Source organism: Terrapene carolina, unplaced genomic scaffold (genome assembly GCF_002925995.2).
Source record: "Terrapene carolina triunguis isolate 2854851 unplaced genomic scaffold, T_m_triunguis-2.0 Scaffold141, whole genome shotgun sequence".
NCBI lineage: Eukaryota > Metazoa > Chordata > Testudines > Emydidae > Terrapene > Terrapene triunguis.
In genome coordinates this window covers 7,424,425-7,444,869 of record NW_020664492.1, presented here as the reverse complement: position 1 = coordinate 7,444,869, position 20,445 = coordinate 7,424,425, and the positions used below count along the sequence as shown (strand labels likewise).

Here is a 20,445-nt window from a genome sequence, read left to right as displayed (position 1 = left end):
TCTGTAACTGGTGCTGTCAATCCAACATCTTATACAAGGACTCAATTAACAGAAAATCTTTTTAACCCCTTCATTATCAATATTACAGACCATTCTATCCTTTACCTATGTTTCGACAGTAGATTCCCTTCACTTAAATATTTTCCTATTTCTTCCAATATGTGAAAAGGCACATGCTCAGTTTAACTGCCCAAATATCTCTAGTTTCTTTCTCAATCATATTCCTCATACACTCCTTCCCATGTGCATTCTCACATTCCAGCATGACATGATTTCTTCATATGCAAGTCACATTCACACCTCTGGCTAACACATTTAGTACTACTTCCATACACCCACACAAGGGGGATCTATAGAGATGTAATGAAACTAAACCATAATAAAATTGAAGATTTAAAGTTAATTTAAATGTGAGTCTTTATGTAATACTGTAATATTAAGATATTACCTGACAAAAAAGGTAAAGAAATTTTGATAAATGCATTTGTAATATCAGAAATCTATTTCTGCAAATATCTACTTACATTGCTCAGTGATGGCTAGTATACACTGACTGTCTCTCAACCAAAATGAAAAGACTAGAGTCTTTCATCGTGCTGCATATTGTTTTTATTCCTATTCTCAAGTCCCTTCATTGAGTCATTGACTCAAATTAATAAATAATATATGGAGATATACCTATCTCATAGAACTGGAAGGGACCCTGAAAGGTCATTGAGTACAGCCCCTTGCCTTCACTAGCAGGACCAAGTACTGATTTTGCCCCAGATCCCTAAGTGGCCCCCTCAAGGATTGAACTCACAACCCTGGGTTTAGCAGGCCAATGCTCAAACCACTGAGCTATTCCCTTCCCCCCCATAATTGAGTTTTATTACTAATAAATTTCTAACTAAAAAGGCCCGTCTGTTTTTCAGAACTGCTACAACTATAATTCGTCAGCCGTTCAATCAGTTCACCAGTTGCTGGCTATTTGTTTTGTCCACACAAGACTGATGTTACAGAGTCTTTTTACTTTCAGCAACTTTTCACTATATTTGGGGAGTCAGCTCCCAACTGTGTGAAAAGCTGAATCCATTTTTGTTTTTAAACCTACATTTTGATGCTGCCTATAACATATTTTAAGACTGTCTTTGTAAATTGCTTGGGAATAATACAAAAGATAGATATTTTATATAATAGTCTATGAAAATCACCATATGTTGCATAGACATTCATGGTAGTCTCGACATCTAAGGGCATGGCTACACTTGCAGATGTAGAGCGCTTTGAGTTAAACCAGCTTTCGTAGAGCGCATTAAGGATAGCGCTGCAATCTGTCCACGCTGACAGCGCACTGGCGTGGCCACATTTGCGGCACTTGCAGCAGCATTGGGAGTGGTGCATTATGGGCAGCTATCCCAGCAAGTGACTGCAATGTGCTTTTAAAATGGGAGGGGTGGGGTGGAGTGTGACAGGAGTGTGTTGTGTGTATGTGGGGGGAGAGAGAGTGGGGTTTTGGGGGGCTGAGAGCATGTCAGCATGCTGTCTTGTAAGTTCAGACAGCAGGAGACCTCCCCCTCCCCCCGCCTCTCTCTCTCACACACAGCATTCCACCGTAACGGCTTGCATGCCAGCTGTCAGAAACAGAGCTTTGAAAGGGCATTTCTGCATTCCTACAGGAGTTCAAAACAATGACAAGAGTGGCCACTTGACTTAAGGGGATTATGGGATGTTTCCGGAGGCCGATCAGAGCGCAGTAATGCAACACCTCGTTCACACTGACGCCTGGGCATTGTAGTCAAGGCGCAGCAAACATTATTCCTCTCGCCGAGGTGGAGTACCAGCAGCGCTGTAGCTGTGGAGTCAAAGCGCTCTGCATGCCTTGTCAGTGTGGATGGGTAGTGAGCTAGTGCGCCCGGGGCTCCTTTATTGCGCTGTAACTTGCAAGTGTAGCCAAGCCCAGAGAGAGAGGAGAGGAAAGTGGCATGAATGGTAATTTTACCATGACATCCATTTTATTAAAGAGATTTGTATCCTTTTAAATCTGGATAGCCCTCTAATGAAACTCTGATTTCTCTTTCTGGATTTTTTCTGCATGTTGTTAGTGCTTGTGAAAGGTACCAGACTGACCGCAATGGAGCCAGAAGTACTTTTCTTGGTCCATAGACATAGGTAGATAATGGGTAGTGACACTTCCCCCATTGTTCTACAAATGTGCTATAATCTTCTAGCTCAGCCTCCATGGCTATTCAATCCTTGCTGTCTATGCTGAGACTACCAATCAGGGTGGAAATTAGTTGCAATTATGGTGGTGGGTTTTAGAATGTGGACATTGATCCACTGAGAACTGGACTGAGACCACCACTTATTATGAATTCATTCCATATGTCTAGCTATTCTAATGACCTACAGAAAGTATGTATCAACCACATGAATTGGATAATGCCTATACACTTCCTAATTACTCTAGTATGCTCAACATTTCTGCTTCTGAGAACCCTGAAATGATGAACTAATAAAGTAAAGTGCGGAAAAAAAGGCCACAAAAAATTCAGAGTATTGCAACGTATGATAAGGAATGCTGCAGCCACAACATTCCAGCTGATCAATTTTAGTTTCAAGAACTGATGTAACAAAATATGAATGACGGCCGTAAACATAGCTATGGAGGGGAAGGCAAAGAGAAAATATATTTAAAATAATGCTAACTCCACAGCTTCAGTTTGACTAATGGTATTGGAGTATACCCACGTTTTAATTCCTGTTGTATTGGTCTTACCTAAGAAAAGAGCATGAAGTAATAAAGGTAGGTGAAGGGCCCAATCTTCTCTCACACTGTGATCCACTACCATCTCAGTCATGAAAATAACAGCAATATTGCACCTAATAAATGAAATCACAAAATCCATTGAAAAACTTTTTCTGGGAGCTGGACAACAGTAATATGCTATGCAATCACATGAGAATTGGGAAGACGTGGGTTAATGCACTAGCCTTTCAGCTCTGGGGAATGAAATTCAAACCCTGACTTGGATCCCAAGTGAAACTAGTTTGATGGTCTTATCCTAGTTTCCCTTCTTGTTTCCATTACTAATCCACCATACAGTTTGGTACAGTTCATCATGATGGCCATTCAGCACTCAAAAGAGGCCCTGGACTAGAATGTAGCAGGTTTGATTCACGGGAACTGAGGCCCTGGCCCACTGGCAGAGGCAGGCAGCCTGCACACTGGCTGGCTCCACTGGTCACTGCAAATGCTTACTAGGTCCTGAGTTTCTACACCCAAACTACTATTTAAAGAAGTAGCAATACTAAAGACAACATTAATAACGATAAAAGAAGTGATAAATCATTAAGACAGTCACAGAAGTGCTATTGACCAGCTTTTGCCATAAATTATCACAGTACATGGGATGTATAGCAAGAAAAATGAATTGATACAAAGCTATACTGGAGGACTCACAAAATCCTCAGCATTTTCCCAAATTAAGCTTCCCTTTGAATGTTATTAATGTCAAAAAGATATCACAATACCTAAAGTTACTGTATTTAGCTGTTAAGCACCATTATTGAAAATAATATTATTAATGTCAATATAGATTATGTAAAAGAGGAGTTTTAGCATATGTATAGCATAATTAGAATAGCACAAAAAAGTGCTATAAATAACAGTCTGTTAGGTTTGGGGAAGACAATGTTCAGCTTCTGTGAATCAGGTATGGTTGCTTTAATCCAATTCCTATCAGTACATTTGATCTCATGCAAAATAAACAAGCTACAGTTTTAACAAGGCACTAGAATTGCAAGGCCTTTTGATTTAACACTGAAATGTTGGGAAGCAGTAAAATGTATGTGTGTGATTTTTCTTAAGTGCTGGGTAATGGAGCCATTCAATTATTGTTGACCGATTATCTAATTAGCGGAGACTTATTTCAGTATTGCTCACCTATGAAGGGGCCCCCGTGGTGTGACAGTTTCTGGGAGGTAGTCAACAAGTGGTGCCCAGCATCCTCCATTGTAAGGCATTGGCAAGGGTTGTGGCTGTTTGGTCTCCACAATATTCAACAGCCAGCTAGTATATGGAGAAACAGGATCATCTGCATGGTAAAATATTAAAACATGCTTTAGTCTGTAACAATTTAAAAACCAAATAGTTTCATTATCTAGTATCTAAAACAATGTGCATGCTAAATTCAGTTTAAAATATTTGGCAAGAGGACATGGGTTTGCAATAACAAGTGAAGCACGTTTAATTCCTCCTTCACTATGCTGAAAATGTAACACAGAGTCCAAGCAGGCAGCACTGAATTTTATAGGCTGCAGCTGAATTCCTTTTGTCATTTTTTAGTAGCTTAAGATCCAGATCACAAAACACCAAGCAATGGACTCTCTCCTAAAAAATGAGAGTAAAGTTCAGCCAACGTAACTGCCATGGCAAGGCATCTGTTGTACAGGGCCTCCTAGCAGTGACACATTCTTGTAACAACCAGCAGGTGCCCTGCTGAGTGATGCTAAGAAGAAGCCAAAAATTAAATCTGCTGAATTAAGAGGAGGAAATAAGGAATGTGAAAAACATCTTCAGTGTGATACAATTCTTACAATAGGGATAAAATATTTATTAAGCTTCTCAAATATCTATTTAGTTTAGGTTTAGTGAGAAGCTGTTGTTACATTAATAAACAAGATATTTATCTATAAATATACAGAAATATCACTTATTTGCCTTATAAAACTTGTGATCATTAATTAATGTTTGCCAAGTGCTTTGCACATGAAAAGCACTATATAGCTATGATTTATTATTATTGAATAATCTGTTTAATATACAGAACAATAACTATTCATGTTGAACCAGACAGTACAGTATGGCCAGAGCCAAATCATTGATCTATTTAACACTAAGACATACCACCAGGGCCATTGCACCATATGACTTTTTTTTTTTTTTTTTTATCAGTCAGGAATAAGGGACTGTATAAAGGACTGGCCTTTCTAAGTTGCAGTTTAGGGTTTAAATTAAATCAGAGTATCAGCCTCTTCACAGTCCATTGCAAAAACGAATTCATACTACCAGACTTCCCAAACACCTAACATAATTTAGTAAATAACTGAAATACCAGGTGTTTCTTGATACTCTTTACTAAATAAATACCAAGGGCCAATTTATGGTCAGTTCAGAGTAGGTGTGAGGGGGTGACAGAAACAGCGAGCCCTTTCTACTTCTCGCCCAACACAAGCGTGGAGCCATAATTAAGTTGCAGGTAGTGGGGAATCGAAGGGACGGGATATGATTTGCTGACATGACATGTTTTGGTGGGTCCCTGGACCTGCTCCCCATCTCCAGGTACTGAGGGAGAGTGCTGGTTACTTTTGTTATATTGATGTGGCAAGTCCTGATGCTCGGTGTGTTCCCCAGAGTGCACCTAGAACTGTTATAATTTTCAAAGTGAAAATGCCTCCAGCCAGGCACTGCTGCTTACATGGTATCTCACTTCCCCCATTCCAATGAAGCTCTGCCTGTGCAAAGGCTCTACTGCAGGGTCTCAAACTCAAATGACCAGGAGGGCCGCATGAGGACTAGTGCATTGGCCCGAGGGCCGCATCACTGACACCCACCCCTTGCTGCCCCCGGCCCCGCCCCCACTCCACCCCTTCCATGAGGCCCCGTTCCTGCCCCGCCTCTTCCTGCCCCTTCCCTGCCCCCATTCCAACCCCTTCCCTGAAGTCCTCACCCCAACTCTGCCACCTCCCTGCCCCCAGGGGGTGCAGGAGGGGTGCGGGGTGTGATGGGGGCTCAGGGCAGGGAGGTGAGGTGCAGGTGGTGTGCAGAGTACGGCAGGGGGCTCAGGGCAGGGAATTGGGGTGTGGGATGCAGGAGGGGTGAGGGGTGCGGCAGGGGGTCGGGTTGCAGGGTGCGGCAGGGGGCTCAGGGCAGGGAGTTGGGGTTCAGGAGGGATGAGGGGTGCAGCAGGTGGTTGGGGTGCAGGGTGTGGCAGGGGGCTCAGGGCAGAGAGTTGGGGTGTGGGAGGGTGTGGGATGTGGCAGGGGGCTCCGGACAGGGGGGCGGGCTCCGGCACGGCGCTGCTTACCTAGAGCGGCTCCGGGGTGGCAGCACTGCGCACCGTGGCCAGGGAAGGCTCCCTTCCTGCCTGCCCTGGCCCCTGGCCCCGCTCCGCGAGCTGCGGGGGGCAGTGCCTGGAAGCGAGAGCACGGAGCCCTCTACTCTCCCTCCCCCCCGCCCAGGGCTGCAGGGACATAGTTCCAGCCGCTTCAGGGAGCGGTGCGGGGCTCGCGGCGCCACGGGGTAGGCAGAGGGGCGGGGGGGGGGGGCGCGGGCATGGGGAGCTTGGCAGGCCGCACGAAAGAACCTCGTGTGTTTGAGACCCCTGCTCTACTGAGTCCTGAGCTAACAAAAGGAATTATCTATAACATCAGTTTAAAGGTAACAAGGTGACACAGATAAGCCACTGGAATGATAGCTTCCTATGCTGTGACTAGACTATACAGACAGCTTTATCAGGTGTTCTCTTCAAGTCACAAGAAACATTTCCTTTCCCACCAATACACCCAATAAATTGCATAAAATGGAATGTCAGCACTTACTTTTATCATCATCATAAGATCCTCCAGAGCTATTACTGTACCTTGATTCTAGTCGAGTATGTGCTCTGATTACATTACTGAACCTTGAAATACAAGAAAAATCTTCATTAAATACTTTATTTAGACAAAGCAAACCACTGTAGTAAATGCTTACTCTGACCAACTTTGCACGGACCACCTTAAGCATGGCATTTCCTACTTTTCAAGTACTTGACTTTACAACCTAAATAACATTCTTTTAGTTTAGTGTTTTTGTATGCATACAAATAAGGGTAACTGGCATATTATTGTGGCATTCTTTAAAAATACCCTGAAAAGTGTACTAAAAGATATATTTTGAGGGGAAAACATATATGAAGAAATGCACAATGTCAAATTCTATCCTCATCTGAACGGCATAATTTCAAGAGGGCTGCCTGGATGATGAAAGAATATAGCTAGACAGACTGCAAATAAGAGAAAGCGGTCACTTTGAAAACCATGTAACAAATGCCGACAATACAAACACATAACTGTCACAATATAACATGATAATGTCAAAATGCATTGATATCAAAACAATACAGTATTGTGATTTCAGAGAAAGAAATCACATCACAAGACAAGACACAATGCAACATCATCACCTTGAAAAGCTATGGTGCAGCATGATGACATTGTGCCAGACCAAAAAATTTTCTAGACAAGTAAATGGCATTTCACACATTACTCAGGGCTTCCTTTTATGTGATATTGTGTCTTCAACACAAAAACTACAATATTTTCTACTTAGATTCATTATATGTTATTCCAAAACAGGCCTGTGATTATGAGAGCAGATGGCAAATCTTCTATTACTTACTGTATAAATTCTTTATCATAATCATATTTAAAGAACAATGACTGTTGGAGACAAAGTTATCCACAACATCTGCTCTGGTCACCTTATTATTTAAAAAAAAAATGACCACAAAGAGAACACTAAGAACAATTCTACATCTGTGTATTTAAATACAGCAGTGGCTCTCAACCTTTCCAGACTACTGTATCCCTTTCAGGAGTCTGATTTGTCTTGCATACCCCCAAGTTTTACCTCACATAAAAACTATTTGCTTACAAAATCAGACATGAGAATACAAAAGTATCACAGCACACTATTACTGAAAAATTGGTTAGGCCATATGTAAATTAATTTTGTGAGACAGGAAACTGTGAAATTGCTGGCAAGTTACAACTGGGTCACATAATGAAAAATGTTGTATCAGTTGTTCGCTCTGCCATTAAAAAAAACCCCAATTAATACAATATACCTATAAACAATTTTTGTAGGGAAAAATAAGAAGGCTACTCAAAGGCAAAGACATTTATTTTCTTGTTGCTCACACACGGCATCTTTCAGCTCCCTATTCTGAGACCCCTATCGGCTTTGGCACACACTCTGTTATATGAAGTTTTTATACCATGCTCCACAGCATGACATCTGAATGCCTAACCAAGCTTACTCTATAGAGAAAGTAAGAGATTGAGCTGAGAAAATGGCAACCTCTTATATTTATAAGATCTAACAAATAGATAGTTCAAAGTGGTTATAAACAGGGGAACTACAGGAGAAGATCTCTGAGCTGATTGTTCTTGCTCATTTGAGCCCTGATCCACTGGAGGATGGCTCAGACCCTTGACTTTGAAATGATGCTAGTGGACATCAAGAACCATAAACTAACTCAACATTAATGGGGACCTTCACTGACGTTATTGCAGCTCATATGTATTTCCCATCTAAAGAGAAAAGGGATTTAGTAAGGAAAAGAAAATAGACTTTTCTGTGGTACAGAATATGGTGTACCCCTTTAACTTGTGACTCTACCGTTTTGTAATCTTCTTATATGTAGAATCATAGGGTTAGAAGGGACTGCAAAGGTCATCTAGTCTAGCCCCCTGCCAAGATGGAAGATTTGTTGTGTGTAAACCACCTAAGACAGATGGCTATCCAGCCTCCTTTTGAAAACCTCCAGCGAAGGAGCTTCTACAACCTCCCTAGGCAGTTCGTTCCATTGTCCTACTTTTCTGACAGGTAGGAAGTTTTTCCTGAGATTTAATCTAAATCTGCTATGCTGTAGTTTGAACCTATTGTCTCTTATCCTGCCCTCTATGGCAAGAGACAACAACTTTTCTCCATCTTTTTTTATGGCAGCTATCATATCCCCCCCTCAACCTCCTCTTTTCCAAACTAATCGTACCCAGTTCCTTCAGCCTTTGCTTGTATAGCTTGCATTCCATCCCTGTGATCATCTTTGTTGCTCACCTCTGAGTCCTTTCCAGTTTCTCTACATCCTTTCTATACATTGGTGACCAAAACTGGACACAGTATTCCAGCTGAGGCCTAACCAGTGCCGAGTAGAGCGGTACTATCACCTCTCGTGACTTGCATGCTACGCCTGTTAATACAACCTAAAATTGCATTTGCTTTTTATGCAACAACTTTGCAATGTTGACTCATGTTGAAGCTGTGATCTACAACAACTCCCAAATCCTTCTCAGCAGTGCTGCTGACAAGCCAGTTATCCCACATTCTGTATTTGTGCATTTGGTTTTTCTTCCCTAAGTGTAGCACCTTACATTTGTCTTTGTTGAATTTCATTTTGTTGTCCATAGCCCAGTTCTCCAGTGTATCAAGATTATACACATACAATAAGAAATGAAAGATGCAGAAGGCTGGAAATATATTAATTGACTCAGGATTGCTAGGCAGAATATTTTTCAGATGTAGAAAATGGTCCTTCCAATATCTGCCATCTCATCCTAAAAAGGAAGAGTGACACTGACCTTCTCTGCACAGTCAGGAACACTGGTCTGCACACAGATTTTCGTCCTCTTTTCATGGACTAAAAGAGTATGGGATCAAACCCAATATTTTAAAAAGATTTTAAAATTCTTTTTTTCAGTAAATTCCCCCACTTCTCTTTCTCTTGTCCAGTTGGTTCCTACAACATGAGCTATGTAGCACAAATTGCTCAATTTAGGTGTCACACATACCTAAGCTGTACCTACAATATTAGGCTTATGTTACTAATCAACTGTTTGAAACAGGAGGTTCTGCAGCCTGCTTTCCTGAATGACTATTTAAAAACATTCCTCCTGGGATAAAAACAATGCTTATGATCAGAAAGATCATCAGCCAGTCTAGATCAGTGTGGCTCCACTGAAGTCAATGAAGCTTGGTTGATTGACATGAGCTGAAGTCAACCTGGCCCTTAAAATATTTTTTAAAATGCGCTCATTTTGGAGAAAGAGATTACAAACCTTTCATCAGTTTCCTTCACCATCCTGCTCTCCTCTATATCAGGAAAACTGTCTTGGCCAGCTACAACAGTATTACTGCTAGAGGTAGTTCCTGTATGCGAGATGACAACAAGCACACCCATTAAATAACGTACAGTCTTTTCAAGAGCTTCTTTTCTTTCATACTAAAATAACAATAAAAATTTTTACCTTTAGATTTATGTCAAAGGCCACAGTAAAATTGGTCATTATGCATATACTACACACACATTCATATCCATGCAACACGTACATGTGTTTTAGGGTCTTGTTTCACATCCTAAAAAAAGTGAGTTCTCAGAGTCTTGCATGTCCTGTAAATTTGTGTTCACTGTTAATTACCGGTTTAAAAAGAAGCAGTCAGGGTTTGGTACAGTTCATCAATTATCTGAATTGGTTCTTCTATCATTAATATTACAGAACAGTGTGCCACCAGCAATCCCATGATCACAGCAGGTATTCCCCAGCGCCCCAGTTTATTGACAAGCTAGCACCTTAACTGTGTTGCAGTCCTAGTTTTGAAAGTCTAATGCAACTTTCAGAACATGGTGGTCAAAGAGAACATGACACTATGACATACACCAGATCTCAAGCTCAGTCTCACCAACATCCTGCTGAGCTCTAGAGAAGCAGTATAGTAGGCTGCATGAGAGAGAACAACTACATGAATCTGTCATTCAGTGCATGGGATTTGCAGAGCATGCAGCCATGCTAGTAGGTGCTGTGACTTATAGGTGTCATTATTATTTATTTGTATTACTGAACGGAACTGAACAAAGAGACTGAGACTAAAAAAAAAGGTATAAAGTCATAGCTGAAATAATAACGCTTAGCCCATACCAGAAGCAACAGCTGAGGGTTTGTTGCTGGCAGTAAAGCGGTAAAAAGGTGGATTATCACAATGCTGAACAATCGGGTTTACTGGATCGGTCTGCTGCAGTTCAAAAAGCAGCTCTTCCATTGTTTGAATAGTGTTATTCCGACACAAATATATGGCAACCTTTTTGATCTGAAGGAGAAAAAAGACATTTATTAGTCTCCACACAAAATAGATAAAAAACTAGAATGATTCACACAATAAAAACATATTACTTCGCAATAACTAAAAGGCTAAAATGCATATATTACTGTTGAAAAAAACACCAGAACAATGTAACTGAATTAACCGTACTCATATTAATACGAATACAACTCCCTTTTGATTTCAACATACTTTCTCTTAAAAACAAATCTCTGATCTGGTTGCTCAAAATTATTTGGTTATTATTCTCCATAAGCCAACATTTTTAATATACAGAATGTAATTAAAAACTCTGAAACTAGCATTACTAGCATTACTTGTGAATCATATTCAGGGGGGTTAATCTTTTGATTACATGAATACCCTCCAAGGTAAAGCTTGCCATACTTCATAGGGCCAAAGTTCCAAAATGAAAAGCAGGGGTCCATGCGTAATTTCATGCATACATTTATGCATGCAATTGTATGTGAAAGTCAGGTAATTGCACACACAAATGGTAGATAAGGATCCAGCTAGCCATTTACACATGTAATGACAGTCAAAGTTATTTTCAGAAGTCTTGAAAATACATATCTACATAGGTAAACAAGCAATCACAGTAAAGTCAATAATGTGTACCATACTGAGACTACTCCTATTGAAGTGAATGGCAAAATTCTCATATTTGTTATTTTCTATTTATTTTTGTCTCTTTTTTAACCTTAGAGAAAATGTACACATTTAAAGACTATGCTAAAGTAACTGAAAAAATGTGCTTGTTGTACTTCACTGTGAGATATTGTAGGAGTTTCTAAAAAGCATATGCTCTTCACTAATCATTTGTACTATGATTAGAGATGGGCAACACCTTACCTATAAACCTTGCACAGCACCCTCTAAAGCCAGGGGAGCAGAGCAGTTCATGTGGATGCACTAAGAAAACAACACTTAAAAGAAAAAGAAATAAAAAAAGACCAGCCAGACACCTTTAAGCAATCTTTGCCTCTTTAAAAAAGCCAGCCAATAAAGTGTTAGAGGCATAAATTATAAATAAATAAATTAATGGAGATATCCTATCTCATAGAACTGGAAGGAACCTTGAAAGGTCATTGAGTCCAGCCCCCTGCCTTCACTAGCAGGACCAAGTACTGATTTTGCCCCAGATCCCTAAGTGGCCCCCTCAAGGACTGAACTCACAACCCTGGGTTTAGCATGCCAATGCGCAAACCACTGAACTATCCCCGCCCATGCATTGCTTTGTGCCCATTGAGCCAGAACATATGGCTGAAGGCAGGAAGCAGCTGGTGAGGACCAGAGGCACACTGATTCCAAAACAGAGAAAGGTAAAGACAAATAGTTAATCTTGCAGCAATATGGCCTTTTGGATTCTGCAAGCCAGAATGCTGTAGATAATTTGTTGGTATTATCTTTAGTTGCTAATTATTTTGCTCTCTGCCATAGACAATGCATAGGAAGGGCATGTGGGGTCAAGTGCCCCCGCCCACAGATTTCTGCTTGGCCTACCAGGGCGGGAGGGTGGAGGGGAGGGAGAGGGGCTCTGTCCTTCTCCCACTGCGCCTGTCCCCTGGCACATTCGGCCTCTGTCCCTGGCAGCCGGGCCTAGGCAGGGAGCGGAGGGGGGGTGGACCAGAGATTTCTCACGCCTGCCACTCTGGGTCGCTGCTGTGTGCAGTGTGGTGGCTGCTTGAGAGACAGCCTGGCTGGGGAAGTGGCGGTGGCAGCAGGAGGTCGCCCCCAGCTTGAGCCCGGCGGCTGGGGACAGGGGCTGAGTGACCTGCAGTCCCCTTCCCCCCGGCACATTTCCAGCTCACTTGGCTCCTGTCCCTGGCGGCTGGGCCTGGGTGTGGGGCAGCCCACCGCCACCATCTCCACAACCAGGCTCTCTCAGGCAGCTGCCTGGAGTGGCCAGTTTCAGCTCCGTGAGAAGCAGCTCCGTACCGCTCCTCGCCAGGCTGCCAGGGAGAGCAGAGCTCAATGTGCCAGGATGGGGGGAGGGGGAGGTGCAGCAGGAGAAGGACAGAGCACCCAACCCCCTGCAGGTAACTCTGGTGGGGAAGGGAGAGCACTGGGCACAGGGCAGGGCACAGGGCGGGGAGAGTCACTGGGCAGAGGAGACACATGGGGTGGTCATGTGTCCTTTCCTTTAGATTGTGCCCCCCCCCCCCACCAGTATGGGGAGGCACGACTCATCTATGCTCGCTGAAGTAAATATATTGTGTTCTCCTTGTTTCTAACTAGGATGGGGTGAGTGGTATACTATTGCCATTTCATGTCTAATTTGGATACAACAAATCTGAGTAGCTACAGGTTTTAACAAGCAATTGTCCTCCAGGGGTTTACTTCTCCTCCTTGGCTGCCACCATCCTTACTGTCTCTCTCTTTAGCAGCAAACTCACTCACCCAAATCTAGAATGCTGCTTTAGGAGCATTTAACTTTTTTTTTTTTTAAACATTAAAAATGTTCAGCTCTCGGACCACATGTAGAAGAACAGGAGGAATGCTGATATCCCTATTTCTACGACCTGCTCCACATGTGCTAGTCTGGGGGGCTAGGGGCACTGCAGGTGCTTGGGGGGGGGGCGTCCAAGGACCCGCGCTGGTGCTTGGGGAGGCGGGCAGCAGCATGTGGCCTGGGATCCCCACTATTGCTGGGAAGGGAGGGGGTTTGGCGGGGCTGGCAGGCTCCCTACTTGGCTCCGCACGACTCCCCAGAAGCGGTGACATGTCCGTCTGCTCCTAGGCGCGCTATCCCCGTCCTGAGCGCTGACTCCACAGCTCCCATTGGCTGGGAACTGCGACCAAAAGAAGCTGTGGGGGCAGTGCCTGCGGGTGGAGGCAGCGCACAGAGCTGCCTGGCCAAGCCTCCACCTAGGAGCTGAGGGACATGTTGCTGATTCCGGGGAGCCCCCCGAGGTAAGCGCCACTCGAGCCCTCTCCCTCTCCCATGCCCCAACCACCTGCCCCAGCCCTGAGCCCCCTCACACACCCAAACTCCTGCTGCTAGGAGGAGGGGGCATGGTGGCCTGAGACTGCCCCAGTAGCAGCCAGTACAGCTGGCCCAGGGGCTGCCCGAGCTGCTCAGGCGGCCCCCGGGCCAGCCACACCAGCTGCTGCAGAAGTCCTGGAGGTCCCGGAAAATCACGGCGTCTGTGACTTCTGCGATAGAGTCGCAGCCTTAATCATAAGGCTCCTATCATGGCAAAGTTGAGGAACAGACACAAAGATGCCTTTGTTCTTTTAACTTTATGTTGCAAAAAGCAGCATTGGTGGAAGAACTATATTCCATTTTTTTGTGAAGAAGCAATAAATAGTGTTTGAATATATTACATTACTTCCCTTTTCTAAATGTTCATGGCTACTGCTGAAGTTTTGTGGGGGGTTTGTTTTGCATCTCCACATAAGAGTATATTCTCTAAACTGCCTATTTTTATAATCATTTTTAATTTTATGACTGCATTTTTTTTATCAGATTTTTCTTAAACAGGCCTTACATGTTTCTCCCATTGTTATATATGAACAAACAATACCTACATTTCATTGCATACAGGCATTGCTGTTTTAGTACAAACTCTGAATGTATACATCTGTGTCTATTACTCCTGGGGGAATTCTGCACCACTGCGTGATGCAGAATTTGCGCAGGATTAATGTTCTGCACATTTTTTCCCCTGCAGATTTGGTGCTGCAGAGCTGCTGGCCACCACAGGGGCTGCTGGAACCAGCAGAGTTAGGCTCCCCAGCTCACAAATAGAGGACACTGCTGATTGGAAGGGGACGGGGAGAGGGAGCTGGAGGGTTCCTGACAGCTGCGGTTCCCAGCACGTCCTGAAGGAAGGAGGCTGTGTGAAGGAAACTCCATACAAGCCCCGACTGACCAGCATCAGGCTGTTTCTTCCTCTGGATTCCTGGGCTCTGGAGGGAGGGTGTTTGGCCCAGCGGCTGGACTCTGGAGGGCAGGGGATGTGGGTGTCTGGGCTGGGGAGCCCCGCACAGTCCCCTCCAGCCCCTCTCAGTACACACACACTGCTCCACCACCCTTCAACTGTATTCCTCCCTCCAGTTCCCTCTATGCCTTCCCCTCCTCTTGGCAGTGTCATTTGTTTGGGAAACTCTATATGGTAACCCTATGGGGGCAGGGCAAAAAAATGAGAATCGACCAAAAGACCAGAGGGACAGAGTTTTCCCCGATGTGCCTAGCTGGCATGTGTGACACACCCAGACTGAGGCACCCAACAAAAGCATAACAGAGAAACAGGAACTGGGTTGTCATAGAGGTTTTTTTAACTCTCTACTCCTGGGGGAATCTTTTTTGTTGTCTGTATTGCTACAGACATGCTTGCTGACAGGTATTTTGAAATAAATTACCAAAATAACTGAAACTGGAGTGATTATATTGTGTTATTTTGACAAATAAAATATGCAGAATTTTGCAAAATTATAAAATATTGTGTGCACTTTTAAAAAATTTTTTGGCACGCCATTTTAAATTTTTTGGGGCAGAATTCCCCCAGGAGTAGTATATGTATATTTCTCTATGAGCGTATAATCTCTGAGAGAGTGTGTGGGGATATATGCCTCCTCTGGATTTCTTGGCTATGAGATACAAATAAAGCATAAACAAAAACAGTGAATTACTTAATGGTAATAACTTGCCATCTCTGACCTCTGTAAATAAGCTATTTGAGCTAAAGGAAAAAGTCAGTTCCAGAAAACAAAGCATGACAGAGGTTACTAGATGGGGGCTTTAATTACTTTCTCTTGAAGCTGTATGTAAAGCAACAGGTATCCTATGCACTTTGGATACAAATTCAAACTAAAGCATATCTTTTCTTGGGCTGACAAAACCTAAAACACACCTGTGCTTTTGACCATCTTTAGCAGCATTATGTAGACACACACTGGAGAAGCACAAAAAGCATTTCAATAGCTCAGGTAGCAAAGAATGTTTTTTGAAATGGCTAGCACTGCCTTAATAAAATCAACCAGATTACTGTAACAGTCCTGCCTCTAGTCTACCCTCAGTTCCCAGCATTTTCTCTCATAGAACCATAGGGTTAGAAGGGGTCACAGGGGTCATCTAGTCTAAGCCCCTGCCAAGATGCAGGATTTGTCATGTCTAAATTATCAAAGAGATGTCTATCCAGCCTCCTCTTGAAAACCTCCAGTGAAGGAGATTCCACAACTCCTGTCAACTCAACTGACCTTGATGCTCCTTTTGGGCCTGATTCAAAGCCTATTAAAGTCAATAAAAAAACTCTCACTGACTTCAATGTGTTTTGGACCGGGCCCTTTGTCTCCTTCTCTCATAAGCTTTGCACCTTTTCCCATACCAACCTTTTAAACCTGAAATATTTTTCCTGACCAGGAGCACCACATTATCCTCCTTCAATTTTTTCTTCTTTGGATTAGCTTTCTTGCACTAACAACCATCCAGCTTTCATTGCACAAAGAGTCCACAATTTTAATATATTAAATTAAAAAATAAAAGGGAACCAAAAAGATGTGTATGTAATAATGAGGACATCTTGTGATCCTCTATTGTCTTCCCACAAACTCTCCCCCATCCTTTGTTTTCCTTACTCTGTTATGGGTGGTAAACTCCTCAGGGCACACCTCTCATTTTAAACTGTTTATAAAGAACCATGCACACCTGTGATGCTATTTAACTAACGTAATCATTGTAATGATAGATTCTGATTTTCTTAGTATGGGAACTACTAGGGACAGTCAAATAAGAAACTGTAATTCTGCTGAAAAAAGTAAAAAGCACTAAATTTTGATTCAGTTTCTCCCAACCACTGAAGAGCCAGACAGAAGTGGAGCTATATTACTTCACTCAGAAAAAAACCTGTTTTATTCTAACGGCAGCAACAGCAGCAATATATTGTACAACTTGACTCACATACAAGAAGGAACAGTTATGTAACCAATGACAGCTATGTGGGGAACAAAAAGGAATAAGCTGACATGCTAAACTTTACAATTTCCACTAGTGTTTAAATTGACATCCTGAATTGCACCATAGATGACTGATATAAGGTTCTGACTCAGCAAAGCCCTTAAGCACATGCTTAAGTTCAATTGACTAAAAGGAATCTTTAACACTTTCTTAAGTGCTATGCAATGGGATTTTTGAAAATGCTTAAAAGGAATTAGGCACCCAACTCCCATTGACATACACCTTTCAAAATCCTAGCCTTGTTAAAGAAGGATGGACTTCAGCATATGTTTAAAGATAAACACATGCTTGGTGCTTTCCTGAATTGGAGCTAAATCCTTAAAACGCAAAAACACTAATACTGGAGATAGCATGAATATATTATCCTGTTCCTTGTATAACTTTTCATTGTTTTAAACCCTTACAAAATTTAGCATACAGGTTGTCTAAACTAGCTGCCTGCTGGGGAAAGTTCAAGGCATTTAATATTTTTAACGTAGTTAATTTTTCATGCAAGTTATTTAAACTTGGAAGAGTTCCTTTCTATCATGTTCATAACATTTTGTATGTATAAAATGAATATCTGTTGTGTAACTTCGATACTGAAAAATGGTTCTGATGTTTGTTCACAATGATTTCAGCAATTAGTGGCTAGCCACTGTTACTGTTGCACTATTCCCTGGCGCTGACAAAGCTGAACTTAGACAAAACTGCTGTTTTTACTGGTGGCGCTTACCCCTGCTTGAAACCAAGTAAGCTCCACTGGTGCAAAGAGAGGCTCTGATGGCACATTTTATCTGTTTGCCTTCAACAACTGGGCTCGTTTACTTTTCCCAACTGACCTAATTTCAGAAGAAATTCATTTTCTACAAATGCTGTTTTCTTCCTTAAAAATACAATGCAACCAACAGCAAATAAAACAAAACACAAACACTTACATAAGGTAAAAGGATGGTATCACTGCTAACCCCACACAAGCTAATTAGAAATTGCAGTGTTATTCTAAGGTTGTTGCTCCATTTCTCATTGTTGGCCAAGGCATTCCAGACATTTTCCATCTCTAGCCCAGGAACTTCATCTCCATACTGTAAAGAGGCACAGAGATGGAATTTTTGAAAAGGTGCACTAAACATATAATTAATTTAGACATTTAGAAGAGAAACTAAAGGTACGTTATTTTACAACATCAGCTCATGCAAAATCAATAGCAAAACACAGTAACAAGATGTAGAGTACAATTTTCAAAAGCAACTAAGAGATTCAGGAGCCTACAAACCAGTCAGAAGTGAAATGGCATTTCAATGGGACTTGGGCTCCTAAGTCACTTAGAAACTTGTACAATTTTTTACTCGGAATGAAATTCACATTTAGACAGAGAAACATGAGCATTTGTGCTCATGCAAAATGTCAAATATCAACGGGAAGAATTCTAGACACACTTTTGTTTTTGAGTTTGCACTATGCAACTCAATTATTTTTGAATTTTTTAAAGTATCATAGCCTGAATATTTCAGAAAACAGTTTTGCTTTACCTTAGCTGTCATATACATGAGATTATTAAGCACCAACGATGTGGCCTCCGGAGAGCCCCATCCATTTCCTTTCAGTCCATATGTGACAGCTATTTCCCCTTCCTTGTCCTTTATTTCATCCTCTGGGGTGCTAGGGCTTGAACCTGGGAGAAGAAGTCTGCTGTCTACAAGTTCGATGTTATGAAGCCATGGTAGCAGATAGGTAAGCATGATCTGTCTCCCATTTGGATGGGTTGTTGGGAATCGTTGACTTACCTCTAAAATAGTAAGCATTAAAAAGCATCATTAGTCTATAAAGATAAGTAGAAGTATACTGAAAAAATTACACGCTTAGCAAGTCTGATTGTTTCTGTTTTGCCACCCAATGACCTTAATCTTGCAAGCTAAGGGAATATTATCAAAGCACAAAAGCAAATATTTAAGTATTGGCAGGAGGAACATACATTAATTTGATGTAAGCTACTAGTAAGCAATGTGTCAGAGGTCTTAAGTGCAAAATAACTGAGGTAAGAATTTTGAATTTAGAAATATAAATTAAGAAGCGTGTTCAAGACATGCCCTATTATAGATTGCTGTGTACCGACACACTCAGCTAAATGTTTGCGAATACAAAAAAATAGGGCAGATTTGACTAAATTATTCTAGAATTTTAAAAGCTTTTGGAGAATTATGGAAAATTTTCAGTAGTGTTCTGTAAATATTTATAGTATTCTGATATCTGGTTATAACTGTTGCATAAGCATCCACATTTCCTAACTGTGGCCTAAATCTCAAGGCATTTACATACATTGACTGTATAAAAACACATGTGGTTATCACTAAGCATTATTCATATCAATGATATTATTTCTATAGTAACTAGTGTATTTCAAAAAGAAAACTAGAAGAAGACAACAACAACAAAGACAAGGCCTAAACAAAATACATAATAGAAAAAAATACATGTCCTCAGAATACAATATAAATAGGGCCCTACCAAATTCACGGTCCATTTTGGTCAATTGCATGGTCATAGGATTTTTAAAATAATAAATGTCATGATTTCAGCTATTTAAATCTGAAATTTCAGCGTTGTAATTGTAGGGGTCCTGACACAAAAAGGAGTTGGGGGAGGGGGGTTTGCAAGGTTATGGTGCGGGGGGGTTGCGGTACTGCTATCCATACTTCTGAACTGCTGCTGGCAGTGGTGCTGCCTTCAGAGCTGGGCAGATGGAGAGCGGCGGCTGCTGGCCGTAAGCCTAGCTCTGAAGGCAGAGCTGCTGCCAGCAGCAGCGCAGAAGGATGGCATGGTATGGTATTGCCAGCCTTACTTCTGTGGTGCTGCTGGTGAGGCGCTGCCTTCAGAGCTGGGTGCCCGGCCAACAGCCGTTGTTCTCTGGCTGCCCAGCTCTGAAGGCAGCGCAAAAGTAAGGGTGGCAATACTGCAACCCCCATAAAATAGCCTTGTGACCCCCCTGCAACTTCATTTTGGGTCAGGACCCCCCCAATTTCAGAAATGCTGGTCTCCCCCGTGAAGTCTGTATAGTATAGGGTAAAAGCACACAACGGACCAGATTTTACGGTCTATGATACGTTTTTCATGGCCGTGAATTTGGTAGGGCCCTAAATATAAAGTTTTAATTCCTTATCTGTGAAGACCTATTTAATTCACAAATGACTCTGAGTATTGTGGACATACTTTTTATGAAATAGTATTAGTGTTCTATAAAGTATGTGTGAGTGCATATTATAGACAAATAAACAATACACATAAACACAAAATGTATGCCATTAAAAAGTCATAATTTATTAATAAGGAAATATGACCCTGTGGTTAAGGCACTGGACTGAGGGGATTCAGGAGTCATGCCATAGATTTCCTGTGTGACCTCAGGTAAGCCACTTACTTTCTCTGTGCCACAATTCTCTACCTAAAAAATGAGAAAATAATACTTGTTTCTCCCACCACAGTCCATCTTGTCTTGTAAACTCTTATGAGGAGGGATTGCCTCTTGCAATGTGTCTGTACAGGGTGTAGGTCTGAACAAAGGGGCCCCGATCTCAACTGGGGACTCTAAGCATCACAAGAATGACTC

The 20,445-nt window shown here is 42.1% G+C and overlaps 1 protein-coding gene across 1 annotated transcript in view; it reads right to left on the bottom strand.

Moving 5' to 3' along the window:
* Window positions 1–20,445, bottom strand: part of LOC112112190 (protein furry homolog) — a 278,522-nt gene that overhangs the window by 97,402 nt on the left and 160,675 nt on the right. Inside the window, exons 31-37 of the mRNA XM_029911983.1 lie at window positions 18,371–18,627; window positions 17,777–17,923; window positions 10,720–10,888; window positions 9,862–9,952; window positions 6,583–6,665; window positions 3,926–4,076; window positions 2,759–2,862 (exon numbers count right to left, since the gene is read on the bottom strand). Of these exons, the coding sequence (XP_029767843.1) occupies window positions 2,759–2,862; window positions 3,926–4,076; window positions 6,583–6,665; window positions 9,862–9,952; window positions 10,720–10,888; window positions 17,777–17,923; window positions 18,371–18,627 (1,002 nt within the window). The remainder of the gene's footprint in view (window positions 1–2,758; window positions 2,863–3,925; window positions 4,077–6,582; window positions 6,666–9,861; window positions 9,953–10,719; window positions 10,889–17,776; window positions 17,924–18,370; window positions 18,628–20,445) is intronic.